The 21,312-nt window shown below is 48.6% G+C and overlaps 1 protein-coding gene across 1 annotated transcript in view; it reads left to right on the forward strand.

Moving 5' to 3' along the window:
* The first annotated feature begins 7,677 nt into the window (after positions 1-7,677).
* Fhod3 (formin homology 2 domain containing 3) overlaps positions 7,678-21,312 on the forward strand; it is a 428,882-nt gene continuing 415,247 nt past the window's right edge. The window contains 1 exon segment of the mRNA XM_052741682.1: positions 7,678-8,200. Within this exon segment, the coding sequence (XP_052597642.1) occupies positions 8,036-8,200 (165 nt within the window). The 5' untranslated portion in view covers positions 7,678-8,035.

Below are 21,312 nucleotides of genomic sequence, written 5' to 3' on the forward strand. Positions count from 1 at the left end.
GGTCCTCACTCTCCACTGCTGGGGTAAACTGCCGCCTCATGATTGTGGGCAACATTCTAAGCACTTCAGGTGGATTAGATAATGTGATCCTCTTGGAGATGATTATGAGGAACTTACTAGCCTCATCTCTGTTTGTAGATGAGAAAACTGAGACCAAGATTAGTTGCTTACCTAGGTTCTTGAACTGGTGGTGAGTGATAGGCCTGGGATCTGAGGGACTGAATGAGGTCTGAGGGGCTGAGATCTGAGGGATTGAATGAGGTCTGAGGGGCTGAGGTCTGAGGGGGTGAGGTCTGAGGGGGTGAGATCTGAGGTCTGAGGTCTGAGGGGTTGAGGTCTGAGGGGGTGAGATCTGAGGGGGTGAGATCTGAGGGGCTGAGATCTGAGGTCTGAGGGGCTGAGATCTGAGGGCTGAGGTCTGAGGGCCTGAGGCCTGAGGGGCTGAGGTCTGAGGGGGTGAGATCTGAGGGCTGAGGGCTGAGGGGCTGAGGTCTGAGGGCCTGAGGCCTGAGGGGCTGAGGTCTGAGGGGGTGAGATCTGAGGGCTGAGGTCTATAGTTTGTGCTTGAATCACTTCCCTCTGATCACTGTTGCTTAAAAGCAAGTGGATTTGCTTCAGATGCATGTGGAGCATGGTAAGAATAAGCCCCCGTGAGCGATTTTATCCCCTGGGGCACCTCCCACTGTGTTAGCAGGACAAGCCCTGTGGGCCTGGTAGTTCCTGTCAACCAATCACAACATGATGGTGCTTTGACTAGCTGTCCAGGGACAGGGGTACATCTAGGAGAGGTGAGATTGGCCTGGGGGAGGAGAAGTCCCATGGAGATGGACAGGACAATGCCATCACCTGTCCAAGCTTCAGTTTCCTGGTCCTCTTCTACCTGCAACTGTCTCTGGTCTCAGGGACCTTCAGTCACGTCCAAAAGTGGCATTTGCTGTCTGGAGTGACAATGCCTTCGTTAGAGGATGCCATCAGGACCAACTGTGTGCTATTTTCCCTACCGTACTGAAGTTGTGATGGTTTAAGTTGTCGACTTGACAGGACCTAGGATCACCTTGGAGACAACCTCTGGACACACCTGTGAGGGATTGTCTAGGTTAATGGGTGTGTGCCTACCCCAAATGTGGGAGGCCCCATCCCATAATAGCCTGGGGTCCTGAACTAAACAAAATGGAGAAAGTGAGCTGAGTACCAATATTTGTCTCTCTGCTTCCTGACTGGATGCATCGTGACCAGCTGCCTCACACTCCCACCACCATTTTTTCCTGTGCTGTGTGGATTTTATACCCTGCAACTATAATCCCAAATAAATGCTCTTTTTTCTTAAATTGCTTTTGTTGTGTATTTTGTCACAGTAACAAGACAAGTAGCTGTGGGATATTCCTTTATTCTGTGTGAATATATGTCACTGCGATTGATTTAATAAAAAGGCTAAACAGCCAGTAGCTAGGCAGGATTTTTGGAGGGCAGAGAGAATGCTGGAAAAAAGAAGGGTGGAGTCCGAGGGTCGCCAGCCAGACTCAGAAGAAGCAGTATGGAAAGTATATAGATGAGCCTCAGGACAGCACATAGATGAATAGAAATGGGTTAATTTAAGTCATAAGAGACAGCTAAAAACAAGCCTAAGCTATCGGCCAAGCTTTCATAATTAATAAGGAGTCTCTGTGTGGTTATTTGGGAGCCAGTGGTCCCCGATGGAAAAACTACAAGTAGCTAATGCAGAGGCAGAGGTGGTGGGTCACCAAGGAGAGAAAACATAGGCTTCAGGGGTCTAGAGGACCCAGTGACCCATTGTGGGGATTGAAATCTTGGTTGGGACTTGCGGATCCTTAGGGACCTGGCAGAAGCCCAAACCTTCTTTGGTAAGTATTGTTTCAAGTACCTGGGATTTCTGAGAAAGGCTGGGCCTCTTCTGTCACAGGGCCAGTTCAGAGAGCACGTGGAAACAGAAGGGAAGGTAGGCTCCACCGGGCAGTCTCTTTTTAATCCTCTCTTCTGTGCTAGCAGAATTAATGTCTACATATTTCACTTTACAAATCCCCAAATTAAAATCGTGGCACGTCATTCTGTCTCCGAATAAGTGACAGAACATCTCTAAATCTCATCAGGAAACCACAGCTCTTACAAAATCAAAGGTAACTGCACTGTGTGTAGTACAGGATCTTAAAATGCCTAAGTCAAGCCATGTCTGCCACCCGGGGGCAGCATTAGGTCAGTCCAGGTTTTTTCCTTCCAGGCACTAGTTCAAACTGGGTCAGCAAATCTCAACAGCCAGTGACAGCGAGGGTTTTTGGACTCGGAGAAAAAACTGCATTACTGGTGGTAGAGTCCTGAATTATTGCTTCAGCACCTTACTTTTCAATCTACTTAGCAGGAACCAGTCTTTTGGGGTCTGTTTTTCTTAGGTCTCTGCTTTTTTGTTTTGTTTTTTTTCTTCAAGGATATGGCTTTGAACTGACTGCTGTGTCTAGCCTGTTCCTATCTGCCGCCTCCCTTTCTGTGTATAGATGTGTGACTCCGTACATGTGCTCAAATGTGTGTCTATATAGAGGTGCATGCATCTAGGTGGTGGAGCATGTATTTCACTGGTAAAATGATGACTGCAGCTGCATCTTGGGGTCCTCAGGTCTATTTGCAAATTTGTGGCTTTGCTTTTATCTCTGCAGGAGCAGAATCTACTACCCAGTTTCCGAGTCACGGGTGGTCCTGACTGACTTTGTGTCTAACCCCGTCAAAAGTCAAATGGATGCTGATTTGTTGTTGTTGTTGTTGTTATTTTATTTATTTATTTTTTGTGTGTGCCTGAGTATGTGGAAGTCAGAGTACAACATGTGGGAGCTGATTCTCTTCTTCCACCGTGTGGGTTATAGGGAGACAAGACAGGTGATAGAGCTTGACCAGCAACTTTACCTGCTGAGCTATATCACTAGCTGCAGCACAAATTTTGAGTCCAGGGATCAAGAGACTGTACAGCACCTGCTCTTGATTCTTAGAATCTGCCTCAGTCTGCAGAGTTCGTGTGAGGAATACTGATCTGGCCTTCCATGAGAAACCATATGAAATAGAGATGAGCTATCTCCCAGAAGTCCTCCACAACAACCAGCTGGCAGCCAGCAGACACTCCTAGACATGGCGGGAGATGATTTTAATTGCCTGGCTCCAGTGACGCTCTCAGATGACAGCCGCAGCAGGAGTGACACTTCTGAGCCCAGCTGAAATGATGCCCTATAGAAAAAGGGCAAAAGGAATGGTTTATTGTGTGGCATTTGTATCTTGGAAGTACAGAGCTGCCTCAATCAAAACCTAAGCCAAGCATGGCGGTTGAACGAGAACTGCTTCCCCAAGGTTCATGTATTTGAATGCTTGGCCACAGTTGGCGGTGCTGTTTGAAGGAGTTACGCCACCCTTAGCAGGTGGCACCTTGCTGGAGGAAGTGCGGAACAGAGAGTGGGCTTTGAGAGTTTACAGCCCCACTGCACTCCATTTCACTCTCATTTTTCCTGTGCATGGAAATTGATGGAATTTTCCACAGTGAGGAAAACCACAGTTCTTATAAAATTAAAGGTGATCTGCTACCTTCCCTGCTCCTGCTGCCTGTTGCCATGACTCTCTCTCGCCATCTTAAACCCTCCTTCTGGAACCATGTGCCAAAATAAACACATCTTTCTTTAAGTCACATTTGGTGTTTCATCGCAGAAACAAAAAGTAACTATCCACTGAGGGACACAGATTTGAGAAGCAGGCAGCACCCTGAGGCTGGGAAAGTGGCCAAGAAACCACTAACTGAGGGTGCAGGCAGGTGAGGAGAGCTTCCAGATGAAACACAACCAGAACCTTGACTTAAAAGGCAGGTTACATGCCCACTACATACCCAGTAGTCAGTGCTGAGCCTGGGGCAGAATCCCATCAGCACACACTTCCACTTAGGGAATGAGCTGGAGACACATGTGGCTGTCTGGATGCCAGCCCTGCATGTGTGGCTGCTTTCTCCACACCCAGGTTTGCCCTTGGGGACGGTTACATTCACCCTTCTCTATGGCTCTTAGCTCCAAGCTCTGGTGCAACCTTCATTTTTTCCAAACTACTTTCAGGTAAATACTTTCCGTGGCTGGTCCTTCCCCGTTCAAGCTGGAGGTCAGAGGTCTCCGACTTTGGAACACTGTCTAGTCCTTTAGTGTAAGCTGGAGGTGCCTTTGATTCTTAAAATCTCTGTGGATTTTCTGTGAATTTTATTAAGATGTATTTTCTGTACCAAACTCTGGTCCTCTGTAAAAGCAGATGCTCTAAACTGCTGAGTCATCTCTCCAGCCTCCAATAATCACGTTTTAAAATTTATTTTACTAAGCTCATTTCTTAGACTTAGGGGATTGGACACCCTCTTCTGGCCCTCATAGGCATTGCACACACATATAATAGGCAGGCAAAATACCTGCACACATAAAATTAAAAAATATACATTAAAAAAATCTTCTGCTGTTTGGAAGGACTGGGGATGAGAAATAGCTTTATTTCACAACTCTAAGTTTAGGGATTCTCTATTTCTTCCTTCTTGCAAATAAAATTCATTATTATGTGCAGCTGGAAGCACCCAACAGGTACTTTGAATATTTTAGAGATCTCCTTAGATGACTCCTTAGCCTTAGCTATATGCTTTATTAATTCCAGACAACTGTTCCCAATCATCTTATCAAATGTTTCATTGTTCTATAGCATAGAAACCACTTCTCTAATCTTCAGAAGTCCCCAGAAGCATTTTCCCTAGATGAGACCTGGTGTGGTGGTGCACACCCTTGATTCCAGCACTCAGTAGGCAGAGGCAGGTGCATTGCTATGAGTTCCAGGACTGCATAGTAAGACTCTGTCTCAAAAACAAACAAAAAATCAAGGAATGGAGAAATAGGGTTCACCTGTTAATGGGAGAAGTGGCCGAGTTATGAAAATATGAAGGGGCTGAGGGAAATGGGGGAAATAGAGGGCTGTAGGGGAAATGAGGGAATTTGATGAGTATGAGAGAACTAGGAAATGTGAGGCATATGAGTGAAATTGGGGGGATATGAAGCATGTGAGGGAAATCAGGTGACTATGAGGGGTGTTAGGGAAATGGGGGAATAAGTGCTCTGGGAGAAATGCGGAGATATGGTAAGTGTTGGGGAATGGGAGGTATGATGGGTATGAGGAAAATACGGGGACATAAGGGGTTCTAGACAAATGGAAATATGAGGGGTGTGGTGAAATTTGGGGGATATGAGGAGTGTGGAAGAAATGGGGGAATATGAGTGGTGTGGGGAAATGGAGGAACGTGAGAGGTATGAGGGAAATGGGGGGAATATGAGCATTGTGGAGCAAATGAGAGGAATATTAGGGGTTTGGTGGAAGTGAAGGGGGATGTGAGTGGTGTGAAGGAAATGGGAGCTATGAGGGTGTGGGGGAAAGGGGGGCATGTGAGGAGTGTGGAGGAAATGGGGGTATGAGGGTGTGGGGGAAAGGGGGCATATGAGGAGTGTTGAGGAAATGGGGGTATGAGGGTGTGGGGGAAAGGGGGGCATATGAGGAGTGTGGAGGAAATGGGGGTGTGAGGGTGTGGGGGAAAGGGGGCATATGAGGAGTGTGGAGGAAATGGGGGTATGAGGGTGTGGGGGAAAGGGGGGCATATGAGGAGTGTGGAGGAAATGGGGGTGTGAGGGTATGGGGGAAAGGGGGGCATATGAGGAGTGTGGAGGAAATGGGGGTATGAGGGTGTGGGGGAAAGGGGGGCATATGAGGAGTGTGGAGGAAATGGGGGTATGAGGGTGTGGGGGAAAGGGGGGCATATGAGGAGTGTGGAGGAAATGGGGGTATGAGGGTGTGGGGGAAAGGGGGCATATGAGGAGTGTGGAGGAAATGAGGAACATGAGAGGCATGAGGAAACCTACCACTGCCATCTTTGTAAAACTTCCACACCACAGTAAGCACAAGACATTGAAAAAAGACACTTGGAGTTGTAAACTTTCTCCAAAACTTACCCTTTCTAGGGAAGGTACATATTTATACCACCCACAAAAAAGAAAAAAAAACTGAGGGAAGGAAACTGTGTTAGTCTCTTTCCTTGTTGCTTTGGTAAAACACTGGACAAAGTGATTTACGGAGGAAAAGGTTAAAGAAAGGATCTAGTCCATCATGGCTGAGAAGGCGTGGAGCTGGAGTGTGAGGTGTCTACACTGTGTTCACATCAGGAAACAGAGAGATAGACGTACTGCTCCGAGTTCTCCTTATTTGGTGCTAGCCCATGGGATGGTTCTATCCACGAGACAGGGTGAGTCTTCTTTTCCTTATTCAAACTTTTCTGGAAACACCATTATAGACACCCTCAAGAGGCACGTTTCCACGGTGAGTCTAAATGCAGTCAAGTTGACAATAAATATTAAGCATCAAAAATCTGAGCAAGTATAAATGAGTCAAATATGGTGCATCACGTCATTGGAGAGGCTGAGGCAGGAGGATGGTGAATTTGAGGCCAGTGTGGGCTTCATCAACGCCCCTCCCCTTGTTTTTTGAGACTGGGTCTCCCAATTACGTAGTCTTGGCTGTTCTGGAACTATCTCTGTAGACCAGGCTGGCCTCGAACTCAGAGATCTGCCTGCCTCTGCTTCCCGAGTGCTGGGATTAAAAGGCGTGCGCCACCACGCCCGGCTCAAATTTTGTCTCAAAAACTAGTCTCCCCGCCAATCCAAACAGACCAGGACAAGTGATGAAGGAATCAGAGGCTGTGTAAAAGGGAGGCCAAGGAAATCTCCAGGAGGCCGCACACACTTGTGGGGAAGAGTCCACAGAAAAGGCATCACGAAAAGATGCGAGTGAGGTTGCTAAGTAAAAGACAAGGGTTTCGATTCTCTTGAAACTAGAGAGAAGGGAGGGGGACGAATTAGGGAGCCGCCTCGGGTGTGATGAACGACTGGATATTGCTATTAGGGCAATGGAGAGGGATTAGGAATCAACAGTGTAGCCTGGGAATGGAAAAAGCGGTGAGTTCTCTTTGGAAACGTTAGGGGTCGCCTGTGAACAGCAAAGAGAGCCAGTGCGTGCTGCGTGGAGAATTGCGGCTCCAGCTTGGAAGAAGCAGGCTGACTGTCAAGATTCACTCAAAGTCCTGGGGTTTCGAGGGGGTACTCCCCGATTCTTCCCCGCACTTTCATCGTTCCGAGATCTGTCCAGAAGCACCCCTCTTCCTCTGTCGCAGACAGTCCCGTCAGAGCTTCCGGAGACCTAACTGAGGAGAGGGGTGGTGATGATGGACAGATTCAACCATAACTCTTAGGGTGCTCTCGGGGCCCGGCTTTGGGGTCTTGGAGCTTCGCCTTACAGCCTATCAGCCCTCACTCGGGGCACCCTTGGGCTCAAGAAAAGCTGCTGGGATGCCGGGGCTCCTTCTTCCCCTTATCTCCCTTTCATTCCCTCGCCTGGGCTCAGGATAGCTGCCTCCTAGTCACGGGGTTGCAGAGAGCTGGTACCCTCTACCTCTGGGTGCCCAGCACGGAGGCTGGCCCCATCTGGAAAGGGTTGTCCTGTGTCCTGTCCCAAGGGAAACGTAGTCAGAGGACCGCCTTGTCCCCAGTCCAGTGCCCGCGCAACAAGGCTGGTGCAGCTGGAACCTGGGCGGCCGGCACACGTGCAGCGGGTTCTGCGCAGGGGCGTTCCTGCGCGTTGATCCCTGCTAGGCGCAGGGCTGCGGACGCTGCGCTAGTGGCTCTCGCATTCCCTGTCCCTGCAGCGGTCGCGTAGGTCGGGGAAGCCCGACTGACCCGGTGCTGGGGAAACCGAGCAGGGGAGGAGCCCGAGAGGGAGGGGTGGGAGGGGGCGCAGCCCCGCCCCCGCCCCGCCCCCAGTGGCCGGAGTCCGGGCTTCAGCCCGGCGCGCCGGAGCCTGCGAGCCCGCGAGGCTGCTAGCTGCAGCGGCGGTGGAGGCGGCGGCGGCGGCTTTCCCTTTGCACAGACCAGGCGTCCCGGCCCGCGCGGCCCGCTGACCCTGGGGCCCGCGCCCCACGGGGCAGGGATGCATCATGGCCACGCTGGCTTGTCGCGTGCAGTTCTTGGACGACACCGATCCTTTCAACAGTACCAACTTCCCAGAGCCCAGCCGGCCACCGCTGTTCACATTCCGCGAGGACCTGGCTCTGGGCACCCAGCTGGCCGGGGTCCATCGGCTGCTGCGGGCACCGCACAAGGTAAGATCCGGCGGGGTGAGTGGGGGAGCTGGGGACGCAACCCCTGCAGCCGTGCCTGTCAGGGTGGGGGCGCTGCAGACGGGCTGGACTGGCAGAGGCCCCGGGGACACGCGCCCAAGGGCAGATACTATTGAGGGTTAGGCAGAGGGGCCGGGGGCACCCAGAGGCTGGCGCATGACTCTCTCTGGCTGGCGGGAAGGACAGCTCCATGTCCTAGCCCAGATCTTGGGACGAGCGGGGCCCAGCAGGTGCCATACGGGCCGGAGGCGGGATGCATTGGGATCTCCGTGGCCTCTCCGTTAGCTCGGCCTGGTGGGCGGGGTGCAGCTCGGACGCCGGGGCGATCGGCCCCCGTACCCTGCCTGGCCCCGAGCCGGGCATGGAAAGAGCTCCTGGAGCCGCGGGACTCGGTTTCCTGGAAGAGAGCCCCGAGTGATGTCGGGGACAGAAGCTCTGTTGGGCCTCCCTGGCACTGCGGGCGGCTGGGCGACCCTCGCGACAAAGCACGCTTTCCGGGAACACCTCCCCCTCCTCCCTCTGGGAAGGGGCGCGCACTGCGATAGTGTTCACGCTATCCCGTTTTTCTTCCGAGGAGCAGGTGGCCTCAGGAACCTTGGAGCAGCAGCCCCTGTGGGAGGAAGGGCGGGGGCGCGGGCAAGAGGCTCACAATGCCTCGGCCCAGGAGCCCCAAATGAGTGTCCCCTGGGAAGAATGGCGTCTCAGTCCACCCGTTAGAGTTTTCTTTTCTTTTCATGTCTTTTCTTTCTTTTTTAACCCTTTGAAGGAGGCCAGGCGACTTGCAAAGTGATTGTAAAGAGCCAGGCATTGAAAGCTAATCATTTAGCTCTCCGGGAAAGCCCTTCTTCCCACTTACACAGATGGACTGCACCTTGGAGGGTTTACTTCCTTGCTGTATTTTCTGCTTAGGTCCACATCAAAATTTAGAGATAATTAATTCTGCGAAGATCAACATGGACAAACATTTGGGAGAGAGAACCCTTCGTTCCAAGAGCAAAAGTGATTTTGGAAAATCTTTTAGCTTTCTGTTAGATGTCCACTTGTTTTGAAAGTGAAGGAGGAGGCTATATGGAAACCTGAGGGGTTTGGGAGTGATATCCTCCTGCTCCGGATTGGTCAGTGCTCCCTCCATTCCACCTAACTAATAACCGCCCCCTCCCCCTCCTTTTTTGAATGAGGAGTGGGGCAGCTCTCTCTCATTCCGTCTGTACTGGTGCCGGGTGCCTGTAGTCACAGTCCTTGGATTCTTTCAGACCACAGAGCGCCATACCTGGGGGTGGGGGACACGAGGCTTCTCAGAGTCACTTCAGTAAGTCCTTGCCCCTTCTCCATCAGCGGATTCTGTGAGAAGTGTTCACAGTGTCTCCCACTTCATGGTTATTCCATTCATCATGGTCTCAGATTACAGTGATCTTTTGTTGAAGCCACAGAAGCCTCATAATTGTGGCCTTGTGACCTTGAAGTGGTTTCCTTGGATCTCAAACCCTATATACATGGGTTGACCTTTCAGGCTCCCAACTCAAGTATGTTTTTATGTTTCCATAGTCTCAATCCAGTATTCCTGGTGGGGCAGGAAATCCTGATGCTCCCCCTCTTGCCCCTCCTGGGCCCCCACCAGAAGCCACAGTCCAGCAGTCTCACTGTCTCCCTGAACTTTCTCAGGTGCCCTTTGTGAAACAAACCTAAGAAGAGGTTTTAGAGAAAACTTCAGCTACCCAACATCAGTCTTTTCACCTGCTTTTACACACTCTAAGTGTTTGCACTTAGGAACATCACAGGCAGCTGACTGTTACCCATAGTTCCTTCAAGCAGAATTCAGGGCATCTGTGTTTAAGTACACATGCATATCTTTAAGATGCTAGTTTCCAGCAATTAAAAGAAAACTGGGGAGGGGATAGTCTTCCCTATCCCAAGCTAGCCTTGAACTTGCTCTGTACCTGAGGGTACCCTTGAAGTTTTGGTTCTGTCTGTGCCTCACGAGTGCTGGGGTTACAGCTGTGCACCACCACAACCACATCATGCGGTGCTGGGCTTCCTATGTGCCAGGTGGGCACTCTGACACCTGACCTGTGATCTCCAGCCCCTCCAGCAGGTAATCTTAAAGTTGGATGACCCACCTCTGACAGAAAGCGAGTCAGCTTGGAGTACTCAGCCTGGAGTACTCAGCCTGTGGTCGGTGCTCCACTGGAGCCCTAGTGCCTGTTCTCAACACCACACAGCTCCATGGAACGGGGCTTTTATTATCCCTGGTTTAGAGGCACATGAAACAGAGGTAGAGAGCAATGAAGTACCTGATTTCTCTGCCCGGAGTAGGGAGCTGAGAGCCTCACTAAGCCTGTGTGACTGGACACCTCAGTGCTGCTCTGCCCCTCTGAGCAGCTGTGTGGGTGAGGACAGAGCTATACACTTCCTCGACCTTCTCATCCGTTACCTTGGGAAGTTCACCTAACACAACCATCACTGTGTGCCAGGCACCTTTTGGCCTGACAGCAGGTGATGTATGTTACAAGTGCGTGTGGGATTCCTGGCCTGGTAGAATTCTTAGTCTACTAAGTAACTAAAAATTACAATTGTGGGCACAAGGTGGACACTATCTGGGCTTCTGTGTGAACTGAACACCCTGGCCTCCCCTGATCGACTGATTCAGAACATGTATCTTACCATGGTGCTTGGGTAATTCCAGTACCAATTACCGCCTGAGTGCATAGGTTACGGGTAAAGCACATCAGGCAGTTAGTACGTGCGGTTCCTAGGATCTTCTTTCTCTCGATAACTTCCTGAAGGTGACGCCCTGGTGGCCCCTTTCTCTATGTTGCACCTAGAAGCTAAGTAGTGCTAAGATGGGGCGTGCACCACGTTGATTGACAGGTGTTAGTTTTAGAACACAAATCCACCCGTATTATTGCCCTAATGAATTTCCACCTTAATCCTCTTAAGGGACACATCTGTTTGCTACATTACATTGAGATTTTTCAAAGATGAGATCATTAGTAAACTTGGCAAGTGGGTTATGCCTCAGCATCTTAGGACAACACAGTTTAAGAACGTTCTGTGAATGGCTACGAGTCTAAGCGGGGTTGAATCTAACCCCACTGTAATTAGCTCACTTGGTTGGAACCTTGCTATTGAGATCGGGATCATGGGATTGAACCCTTTATGGGTCAGCTGGCTTTGCTTCATGCATGGCTACAGACCATGTCGGTAACCCAGCCAGACATCTAGCAGGTGCTCTCCTGGCTCCTTTCGAGTATCTGAGTTGGAACAGAATGACAGCAGATTTTGGGGGTTGGGGCAGGGCTCCTCTGGAATGAGCTTGTTTCGGAGACTGTCCTATAGACCTCCATGTCAAATTTCACTTATCGCTGTCCCCAGCCACTGTGGCAGGTGGACAGACAAGGAAATGCCAGTGAACACAGAAGGAAACTGAGGTATAGGCAGGTTAAGCAGGTTGCCTAAGGCCATGCTGCTTTCAGTGAAGGAGCTGGGATTTAAGGTCAAGTCTTTTTTTACTCTGAAGCCTGTAGCCAACTGTGTCCCATTATTAGAAAACCAGCGGAGCACGCGCTGCTGCTCCCCACGGGGGCGGGGCGGGGCTGCCTGCCATAGGGCTGTGACTTGCGGGGCTCTGCTGGTGAGCCCTCCCACGGTTGATGCTCTGTGGGCCTGTGCCTTTTGTCCTTGGAGTCCAACCTGGGTCCTTCAGCCAAACAACAGGCCTGCCTGCACCCTCCCCCACGGGACTGCGAAATGTTAGTTCTTACTGGTGGCAGCTTTAAACTGATTAACATGCCAGGTCAACTGGGGAACGCCCTTCCCCCACCCTCTTTTCTTTTCCGAGGGCCCTCTCCAGTGAGGACACGTCCCAACCCCGTGGGACTTCGCTTCCTTCAGACAGAGGCAGCTACTGCTCCTGGTGGTCTCCACACTCCATCTGCTGTTCCTCTGACTTCTGTGACTGGCGCAGCAATGTCCTGTTTGACAACAATCTCTACTTCCTGCTCCGTTTGCAGTGTTGGGTTTGACAGTCACAATTTTTTTTTTTTTTTTGGTTGAGGAGAGAGAGGGCCAGGAGAGCGAAGTGAGGAAGAATGAGTGAGGAATATCAAGTTATAGCAAAATGTTAAGCCTCACCACAGGAATGCCATCAGCCAAAGCCCAATTGGAAGATGTTGCAGTTTCTCCATCAAACACATTGTGAGGAAAAAGAAAAGACTAGAAAGAAACGAAATGAAAAGAAGCTTGAGAGAGATATTCACCAGTATGAGACTCTAATCGAAGGCTGAGTCAAACAAACACATTGTAAATAAATATTTGAGATTGATGGGGAAATCAAATGTGACTGGCTAGTTGGTAGTGCACATGATTAACTTTTAAAATTACATGTTTATTTACTTATTTTGTGTGGGTGTATACCTATGTGCAAGCATGTGCCATGGAATGTGTGTGTGTGGAGGCCAGAGGTCAGCTTTCAAGAGTTGGTTCTCTCCTTCAACTCAGGTTGGCAGAATTGGCAGTAGGCATCTTTCCCAGCCCCACATGACTAATTTTAAAGTGAGATAAAACTATGCTGCTCTTTTGAAATAAGAATTTTTGTCATTCAAAGATGCTTCAGGGTGATCTGAGATAGAGAGGCAGGTAGGCGGGTCAGTGTCCAGATAGGACCAGGTAGACTGTGGTTAAACTGGACTGTGGGGTATGGAGAAGGGTCTGATAGTGTTTTTTATACTTTTGCATATTGGATTTTTTTTTTTTAAGTAAAGAGATGATCCCTCTGGAGTGAGGGCTCTGTCATTAAGCCTTACAAGTTCCCTGAACATGGTCACTATGGCCAAGTGAAGTTTTGTCTTGCCACATTTATGTCTCACTATGCAGCCCTAGCTGACCTTAAACGCATAATCTTCACGTGCCTCTGCTGATGCTGAGATTTCTGTGCCCTCATGCCTAACCTCCAATGGTGTTTTTTCTTCTCACTCGGTCTTAGTCACCTTAGGATTTTAGAAAGGTATCATGTTCGTTTGTGTTCAGAGTGTCTTTCCAGGCTCAGTTGATCACCATGTCGATGTCAGCAGGTACCTGTTCTCTCTCCTGCTGGCTTGGTAAAGGAAGTAAATGCTCAGGGAGGGATACACCTGGACTCTAGTATAGCCACTTGCCTTTTAACCGCTTAGTAAGATGTGGTTACAGCTGAAATAAATGACACCTCCTATAAAGGCAACCAGTTTCCCACTGCTGTTGAAGCCTTCTGGTCACACCGGGGCTTGATTTCCAGTGAGCCGACCCTGCCACTTCATTTTGGCTCCCAAGAGCATCTTGGGGTGTAACAAATGGCAGGGGTATTTTAACAAGTGCAAATGGAAGTTTGTGTATTTTGGCATTTCTACTATTACCTTCAACTTCTTTTTTTATGGGCGGAATAAAACATTTGTGGGCTAACTATCAAAGAGGGGATAAGATGGATCATTTGGAAGGAAAAACAACAGCAATCAATTACCAACCAGAAAGAATACACTCTCAGAAGTTTCAGAATTTTAGAGACTGTAACAAATGGGATCTACATCTTATCTGTTTACAAAGTGGGGCTCCTCCCTGCCTCTGGTTTAACCTCCGTGGGCCTTCCTGTCCCCCCTGTCTCAGAGCTAGGATGGCAAGTGTGCCCCACTATGCAAGGCTTCCACAACTTAGTTTTGTAACTTAGTTGTAATTAAAATGTTAGACTCCAAGGGGGAAATGTTTAAGGACTAACGTCAGGAAAACATCTTAAACTTTCTGAACAAATTGAAAAAAGAGAAAGAGAACATTGGGGGCTCAGTGAGGAGCAGTTCCCCTAGGTTTGTCAGAAAGGAAGCAAATTAGTTTCTGAAATGCCTCATCAAATACTTTTTTTTTTTCATTTTTTTTTATTATTATTTATTTTGTATACAGTGGTCTGCCTGTATGTATTCCTGCAGGCCAGATGAGGGCATCAGATCCCATTATAGATGGTTGTGAGCCATCATGTGGTTGCTGGGAATTGAACTCAGGACCTCTGGAAGAACAGTCAGTGCTCTTAACCGCTGAGCCTTCTCTCCAGCCCTTCATTCTTTGAACAGATAACCAAGAAGGAAGCTTCCCTAGTGTTCATAGGGGGGTTACTCTGCTTCACCACACTCCAATATTTTCTGAAGATGGAAATGAATGAGTGGGGTCTTAAACAAGAATGTTATAGGATAAGCCCACGGTGTTTTTAAATGACATGTTCAATTAAAAAATTGTGTGCATGTGTGTGTGCGTGCACACATGCGCGTGTATGCATGTGCACTTGAGCATGCACATGTGTGTGTATGCCACGTGTATGGTGTATGTGGAGACCTGTGGCAGTCAGAAGATGATGTCTTATCTCCTGGAGCTGGAATTAGAGGTGGTTGTGAGCCATGTAGGTGCTGGGAACTGAACTCAGGAAAAGCAAGCATTCTCAACCACTGAACCATCTCTCTGGCCCCACCAAGGCATCTTCCAGTGCTTGAACAGATGCAAAGGGGTTTATAGCAAATGATTGATGGGTGTATTAGATACTTTTATTGCTGTTGTGACTAAATAAAAAAAAGGCAACTTATGGGAAGAAAAGGTTGTTTTGGCTTATGGTTCAGGCTTTATAGTCTATCATGGTAAAGGAGGTATGGTAGCAGTCAGCCCCTGTCTGTGGGTAGTAGAAAGATGCTCAGAGAGGGGAACAGGAGGGCTCAGCCGACTTTCTCCATTTTCTCTTCTTTTCATGTGGTCCAGGATTCTTCTACCCATGGAAAGCAGCTGCCCACATCCAGGGTGGGTCTTTCTTTGTTAATCTTCTGGGATGCTCACCCTCCCAGAGGGAGCTCTGTACTAATGCCCTAGACATCTCTTAATCCAATCAAGTTAGCTTTCTAACTTTACCACCACCACAGTGGCCAAATGTTCCTGGCTAGAGCTGACAAATTTAAAGCAGGTGGGACTCCCTGAGAGGTGTGTTCCCAGAGGACAGAATAAGGAAGACGGTCCTTCTGTCTAAAGTAGGGTCATGCAGAGCATGGCAGCTGCTCACCAGCTGTGGTTTTGAGGGAGGGGGTTTTCCCCACTGCACTGGAATCACCTATGTGCTTGTTCTGGCTGTGACTTGAGGTCATCTTTTCCAGTCCTGAGTTTGTGAGTCCAGTGTCAGTGGGAACAACCCATGACTCATACACAAGAGCATTCAGTAGCATTGGCTTTGAGACAACGGACCCAATTTCTTTCTTCTCTCCTATTTCTTCAAGTTTTAAATGAAAGCCAAACTTAATATAACTAATAGTACTACACCCAGAACAGTCCAGCTTTCATCCGTTGTGAACAGTGACAGACTTCTCTGAGGGAGTCATCGAAGCACGGTGGTTTGAAAGGCAGATGATGGATATCGTGGGGAAACCATATTGGGGGTGTGATGGTTAATTTAGATTATAAAACTGATTGGATTATGAAACACCTGAGGAACTAGTGAATCATACTAGTGAGGGCATTTCCAGAGAGAATTAACTCTCAGGAGATGTGGGGAACATTGTTCATGGCGGGGTCTTGGACTGGACTCGATAGACAGAGATGAGAACCAGCATCCATGTCGCTCTGTTCCTGGTCTGCCGAGATGAGAGCCAGCAGTCTTAGACTCCTGCTGCACTGATGGTCCTGCTGCCATGCTACTTCTACTACGATGGATGCAAGTCAACCCCTTCCTTTTCCCTTACACAAGCTCGGGGCAAGTTAAACAGCTCAAGTTCATAGCTATGATAGAACTTTAAAAACAAATCTCAGCTCCTCAGGCCTCTTTCCTTAAATAAATAAAAAAGCAACAACAACAAAACTCTTACTGTGTCTGTTGAAGAGTCTGGAACATTCCTCCTGCAGACAGGGCAAGTACAGCAAGCTCTCCTCCGTAGTTGTGAATCTGAACTGTGTTTGTGAACTTTGGGTGATGTGTTTGGAAAGAGATTATAACTGGCCACGTTAGATTCTTGAGAGAAGAATCAAGGGAAGATTCATCCCTTCTACAACAGATAAGATGGAGACTGAGCATGTCTAGGTTTGGAGACCAGTGCAAACTACACCGAAGAAATGCCAATCACTGTTCTTGTCACCCGAGGGGACTGTTCCTAACACTTCCACATCTCGCCATACCTTGAACATGAAGTCCAAGACTATATCTGAGCATGCTTTAAGTCATCAAATATTTTTTAGGCACAAACTCTTTAATGACAGCATGGTAACTCAGTCCTTTCCTGGACCATGATCCATGTAACTATTGCTTCTCGTCCACGAGGGAAAGCACTCCACTTCCTGTAATGTTTAACTTGCCCCAAACTCGTGCATGCATGCATGAATGAACCATTGGACATTTAGGTAGTTGACAATAAAGTAACAGGTAATTCTATAATACATTTACTTATAGGAAAAAAACCCAAATCTTTGTGCTTGAATCTGCTTAATTCCTTAATTAAATTCCTAGATGTTTAACTGCTGAGTTGAAAGGTCAAGACCTCATCCTCAAGGGAAGAAGTTACTGTGGTGTGAACAATGGAGGTGGTCGGAAAAGTGGTCTCTAAGTCAGGGTAGAGGTGGTAGAGAGAGGGGCAAGCTCCGGAGCCCAGGGCCAGATGACTTCCTTTGCTCTCTGCTGTTGTGTTACTTCTGAGAGTGACAGAGATGACTGACAGAAGCCTGAATAAATGATGTGTGTGTACCCCACTGCTCCCCCTACTCAAAGGTTGCCATTGTTCCAGGTAGTTTTCTCAGCTGTGTACTGAACACTCTCGGTCAAGGAGACTAGTTCTAATTGTGTTCGGTGTCCGTCTCCCAGTAAGGTTCAAAGCCTAGCAGAAAGACACACACCTGAACTCCTCCCTTAGAGTGCCTAGGACCTGATAAGTAGTTGGCTCTAGTAAATATTTTTAGTATTTGAAAGAATGATATTAAGTGGGAACAATTATATATGTAAAATGGTTGTACCCATGGTAGGTCTCTGATCCTCAAGACCTTATGTTTTCAGACCTGTGTCAGATCTCTAATCTACCGTCATGATTACTACATGTTATAGCATCTGTCTACCAACATGATTACTACATGTTATACCATCTAAAAATTGAAGGTGAGTGTGGCAGAACCCACTGCTCTGTTGTTTTTGCCCTTCTCCACACGGGATCTATGCCAAGTCCTCAGACAAGAAAATCTAACTTATGCAGAAGGGTCAGATTGGCAAGGCGAGGTCACGTGATCCTGTAGGTATCATTTTCTGTTGTATTTGGGTTGGTGTTCTCACCACCATAGAGAACAATTCAACACTGTTGTGTCTCACCAGCACTCCACTGTCTATGAATATAACATGACACAGCCAAATGCCTTCCGGAGCCATCGGACATTCTTGGGTGTGCCATTTTCAGTGATAATCCATGCATGCATCATGACGATGGAACTGCCCAATAGCTCTCCTCTTTCACTCCCAGACACATGTGCAGATGAGTTTGTATGGGGGACACTTGGGAGACTGCCTACAGACTGCTTTAGGCCTGGGTCAGGAGTTCTGTGATGGAGGAGGACATCAGGCTAGACTTGAAGGCTACTGTCCAAAATAGAGAAGCACCACTTTTTTTCTTTTTTAAATTTTTCTTTATTTTTCTCTCATACAATACATCCTGACCACAGCTTCCCCTCTCTCCACTCCTCCCAGTCTCCCCCAGATTCACTCCCCCCTGCACCCCTAGTCTCCCTCCAGAAAAGAGCAGGCCTCTTAGGGACATCAACTGAACATGGTACAAGATACAATAAGACGAGGCACAAACCCTCACGTCAAGGCTGGAAGAGGTGACCTAATAGGAGGAGAAGGATCCCAGAAGCAGGCAAAAGAGTGAGAGACACCCCCACTGTCAAGAGTCCCCCCAAAACACCAAGCCAACAGCCATAACATATGCAGAGGACCTAGCACAGACCCGTGCAGGCTATGTGATTGCCCCTTTGGTCTCTGTGAGCCCCCATGATCCTGCTGGTCGGCAGCACCACTTCTTAATCCAGGTCATTGTCATTGCTTTGGTCCCAACCACTGAGTCATACTGTTGCCTATGCTGAGTGTTAGGAAGGGAGAGGGCTGCTGTGTGCTTGTGTAAGGGATAAGGGACCCCTAAGGCTGTTGTGGCTGTAGCAACCACACTTAGTGGGTTTGAGAAGGCAAGAGTTGTGGCCGTGGAGCCTAAACTATTCTTTCCATATCTGTATATTTCAGTATTTTATTTATTTATTTTGTTTGTTTCTTGAGATGGGGGTCTCATGTGGCTAAGACTGGCTTTGAACTCACTATGTAGCCAAAGATGATATTAAATTCTTGGTCCCCCTGACTCTACTTTGTAAGTGCTGGGATTACAGGCATGTGCCCCATGCCCAGTTCTCACACTGGATATTCTGACTTTTGTCAACCACGGAGGTGCTGGGTAGGATTTTGTTACCAGTGGTAGCAGTCATTTTGAGGAGACTGATGTTGGGTGCTTTTTTTCTTTGTTAGATCTTAGCAGCAAGCTGCAGACATACTCAGGCTGACTTTGGAGAGCAGCTTCTGTAAACCTTCCAGAACATAGCAGTACCTGGGTGGGTGCTCTGTGGGCAGCCAGGGCCCGTAGTTTGGATAGCTTGGCCAGTCTTCCTGTGCATCCTCCAAGCTCACCCACATGTGTCAAGGAGTGGGAGAGGAGAGCCGTGGGGCAGTCCTCTCCAGAACAATAGAGATGTAAGTGGTTTTCTTTGTTTTTTCTTTTTCTTTCTTTCCTTTTTTTTTCATTCCCAGAACTGGGTGCATTTTTGTGGACAGTGACTCACCACTGAGCATGCCAGTAATAGACCATGGCATGTCTGCAGAGTTTATAAGGCACTGGGACACGGATTAGCCTGGCTGGTCCCTAGTCAACCCTTGAAAGGGAGCAACATGGTGTGTTCAGGCCCCCATTACAGAGATACGAGAACTACCATTCAGTAATGTTGTGACAGATGCATGCAAACAGCACCTCACAGGAAACAGTCTTTCACAGGAAATGGCCCCTCACAGGAAACAGCCTCCCTTAGGAAACAGCCTCTCACAGAAATGGCCCATTATGGGGAACAATGTCTCACAGGAAACAGCCTCTCACAGGAAACAGTCTCTCATAGAAAACAGCCTTTTATAGGAAACAGCCTTTCACAGGAAATGGCCCCTCACAGGAAACAGTCTCTCACAGGAAACAGCCTCTCACAGGAAACAGTTTCTCACAGGAAACAGCCTCTCACAGGAAACAGCCCTTCACAGAAATGGCCCATTATGGGGAGCAGTGTCTCAAAGGAAACAACCCATAGAGGAAATGACCTCTTACAAGGCAGTGAAACTTGAACTTGGTGTATTATGTTCTTTATGTCTCTCTGATGAGAAAGCCCCATCAAAATCTGTCAGAGATGAGGGTAAGGAAATCGACACCCAGGGAAGTATGCAGAGGGAAGACAATGGAAGACACATCGAAGCTGAGTTCACTAATGTTATATGACATGAGTTGGTGATGGTTTTTCCATGAGCTATAGGCTGTGTTGAAGATGGAAGCTTCCCTTTGTCGTCAACACTACTGACCTGAGGAGTGTGAAATTCCCCCATTCCTTAAGAGTTTTTTGTTTTTGTTGTTGTTGTTTTTTTTTTTTAGGGAGATAAGTCACTAGCATAGTAAAAAGTGAAGTCCTGACTGAAGGAGAAGACAGGCCATCGGGGCTACAGCACTGTCAGACTTGAGAAGAACCCATGTGGACTGCCTAGTCCAGAAAGTCTCTGGGAAGGAGGGCGAGGTTTGAGTGTGGAGAAGGAGAAGGGTTGGTGCTCTTTGTAGGTGATACAGATACAGATAAGGCCTGGGAGTCAGGATCAGGCCTCATGGCTACAGGGAAATGAGGATGGCCCGCGTGGAGGGAGGTGACCCACATCACTGGGTGGTAAGAAAAACTTGAGGATTTGAATGGAGAGCTACGGCGATTGTCAACGCAAAACAATTTCAAATGTCACTTTCACTCTATCCAGTAGGCACGCAATGAAAAAGGGAAGGGGAGGAAGGAGAAAACCAGCAAGATGGGGAGAAATTCTTACAGAGAACAAGAGAAGGAAAGAGAAGAGGGGGAGATGGGTGGATAGACAGCCACTGAAAGGCCACAGGCCAAGGCAACATGAGAAGAGGGAAGGACACAGGGTCATGCCTCAGGCATGTACAGGGAAGGCAGGAACTCTTACTGCCTGTGGGCTGGGCCCCTTCCATTTCCTGGTAAGCTGGTCATTCAGATATTAGCTAGTGAGGACCCTTTTCTGAGGGTTTGTTTCCTTTCTTTTTCCCTCTTGAAGATGTTTATGGTTATTGGCCTGGTGTCAGATTCTCAGGAGAGTAGCAAAGAGCGACCTGGAAGGGCAGTAAAATGATGGTGGCTCCTTTACATTTGAGAGGCCTGTGTGTCCCATGCCCCACCTACTCCCTCCACCTTTGTGGGCCCTGGGGATTGAACCTAAGGTCTCCTCCATGTCTAGGCAAGTGCTCTACCATTGGGCAGCAGCCCGCTCCTCTGTGTTTATCCTCCTAATACTTGGAACAGCATCACTTCCCTTGCAAGGCTGTTGGACAGAAAAGTCAGAAAAGGATGTCTCACCTTCAGTGAATGTCACATATTTATGCGGTTTTCAGCCCCAGCTGTGCCCCCCGCCCCCGCCCCAGGCTGTACCCATTCCCCTGAATGTTATCCTGTGTCCACAACTGTCCCAGCACATCTATTCTCCCTACCCACCTCTGTTCCCACCATAGTGTCCCTACTGCCAGCACAGGTCCTGACTGTGAATGCAGAGATGAAGCGCTTTCGGGTGCAGCCCCACCCCACATGCCCCTTTATCTGTCCTCCCATGCTGTGCCCTCCCTCTCTTCTCATGGAGAATCCACCCCATCGGCTGTCCTTACTCTCCACTCGCCTGTGGGATCCTTTCTCTAACATCTATAAGGCCTACAGTCTCATTCATCCAGACAAGTCCTTGGCCCCCGGGTCCAGCCTTCCATCTTTCTTATATCTTCGGCCTCCCTCTC

This window comes from Peromyscus californicus, unplaced genomic scaffold (assembly GCF_007827085.1).
Source record: "Peromyscus californicus insignis strain IS unplaced genomic scaffold, ASM782708v3 Scaffold_17__1_contigs__length_78620276, whole genome shotgun sequence".
NCBI lineage: Eukaryota > Metazoa > Chordata > Mammalia > Rodentia > Cricetidae > Peromyscus > Peromyscus californicus.